Here is a 1,578-nt window from a genome sequence, read left to right on the forward strand (position 1 = left end):
GCGCGGGCTGCGCGGCTCGCAGGGGACACCTAGCGGCAAGGCCACCGCAGAGCCCCCCGCGGCGGCGGGCGCGCCGGGCACCCCACGAGGGGCACGTGGCGGGGACGCGGGGGCATTTCGGGCACGCGAGGGCCTGTCCCGGGAGCCAGGCGCCTCCCAGAGCATCCCCCTGGTCACCAGGTGACACCAGGTCCTTGTCACCAAAGCGAAGGGCAGACTCGTCCCCCGTGTCCCCAGATGGGCAGCAGCTGCCGCATGGGCGCAGGCAGCTCCCTGGCTTGCAGCCCCGACGCCGGGGTGATGGGCAGACACAGCGCTGACTCTGGGGTGATGGGAAGATGCAGCCCCAACGCTGGGGTGATGGGCAGGCGCAGCCCAATGCCAGGGTGATGGGTAGATGCAGCCCATGCCAGGGTGATGGGCAGACACTGCCCTGACGCTGGGGTGATGGGCAGGCGCAGCCCTGATGCCAAGATGATGGGCAGCCGCAGCCGCGCCTAGTCACTCCAGTCGGAACCCCCTTGGGAATGCCCTGGGCAGAGCAGCCGCTCGGGGAGAGGCAGCGGGGACACATGGCCGGGCTGGGGGTGGCAGCGGGGACACCCTGGCCCTGACCCTTGCCCCCCGCCGCTTGCTTTGCAGGGAGCTCACGTGCAATAGCAGGAGCAGCAGCAAAGCCGAGGGTGAGTCGCGGGCGAGCGGGACCCTCTCCGGGGGCAGCGGGGCTGGAACAGCGCGCGGAGGCTGTGGGCGCTTCGCAGCACTCCCAGCGCCGCCCGTGTGCCCTCACTGTCCCTCTCTGCCCCCTCCAGGTGCCGGTGCCACCTTTGCCGACCCCCATGTCAGCAACTGCTCAGCCCAGCGGCACGCGGGGGAGGAGGAGGTCAGGATGCGCGTGAAGCCCCCGGGCCCAGTGGTAACGACCAGCGTTGTGCGAGGCTCGCCCGACTACGTCCGAGAGCCCAAGTACTACCCGCCGGGGCGCCCGGCGCCGCGGCCCGCGGCCTGCCCGGCGGAGAAGGCCCTGTCCTGCAGCGTGCTGAGCTTCCCTGAGGGCTCGTGCCCCGCGCTCGGCCGCGAGCACCAGGCGGGCTCCCTGCTGCACGGCGACCCAGCCGACCGCTGCCAGAGCGTGCGCGGCGGCACCAAGGGCGAGGAGGGCCCGGTGGGCTGCGCCGGCGAGCCCCGGATCCTGGGGGGCAGCGCGGAGGAGAGCGCCGCCCGCCAGCGGGCACCCCAGCCCTTCCCCAGGGCGACGCTGGCCTCGGGCCGCTGCAACGTCGACGGCATCGTCGCGCTGCTCAGGAGCAAGTGCGGCAACGGGCGCATCAACCTGCACCCCGTGGTGCAGCTCATCGACATCATGAAGGACCTCAACCGCCTCTCCGAGGACCTCAAGAGCAGCGGGGTGCACCTGGACTGCGGCGCGCTGCGCGGCGGCGGCGCCGACGAGAGCCGCCTGCCGCCCGCCGACCGCGACCTCCAGTACAGCTTCTTCTCCTCGCCCTCCCTCGCCAACAGCATCCGCAGCCCCGAGGAGCGGGGCGTGCTCTGCAAGACGGAGGCGCCGCGGCACGC

The 1,578-nt window shown here is 72.8% G+C and overlaps 1 protein-coding gene across 1 annotated transcript in view; it reads left to right on the forward strand.

The window, feature by feature from the left end:
* AHDC1 (AT-hook DNA binding motif containing 1) overlaps positions 1-1,578 on the forward strand; it is a 13,965-nt gene that overhangs the window by 7,759 nt on the left and 4,628 nt on the right. The window contains exons 3-4 of the mRNA XM_026043474.1: positions 643-683; positions 813-1,576. Coding sequence (XP_025899259.1) covers positions 643-683; positions 813-1,576 — 805 coding nt within the window. The remainder of the gene's footprint in view (positions 1-642; positions 684-812; positions 1,577-1,578) is intronic.

The sequence above is a fragment of the Nothoprocta perdicaria genome, unplaced genomic scaffold (assembly GCF_003342845.1).
Source record: "Nothoprocta perdicaria isolate Ctin4 unplaced genomic scaffold, notPer1 scaffold_33, whole genome shotgun sequence".
NCBI classification, from domain to species: domain Eukaryota; kingdom Metazoa; phylum Chordata; class Aves; order Tinamiformes; family Tinamidae; genus Nothoprocta; species Nothoprocta perdicaria.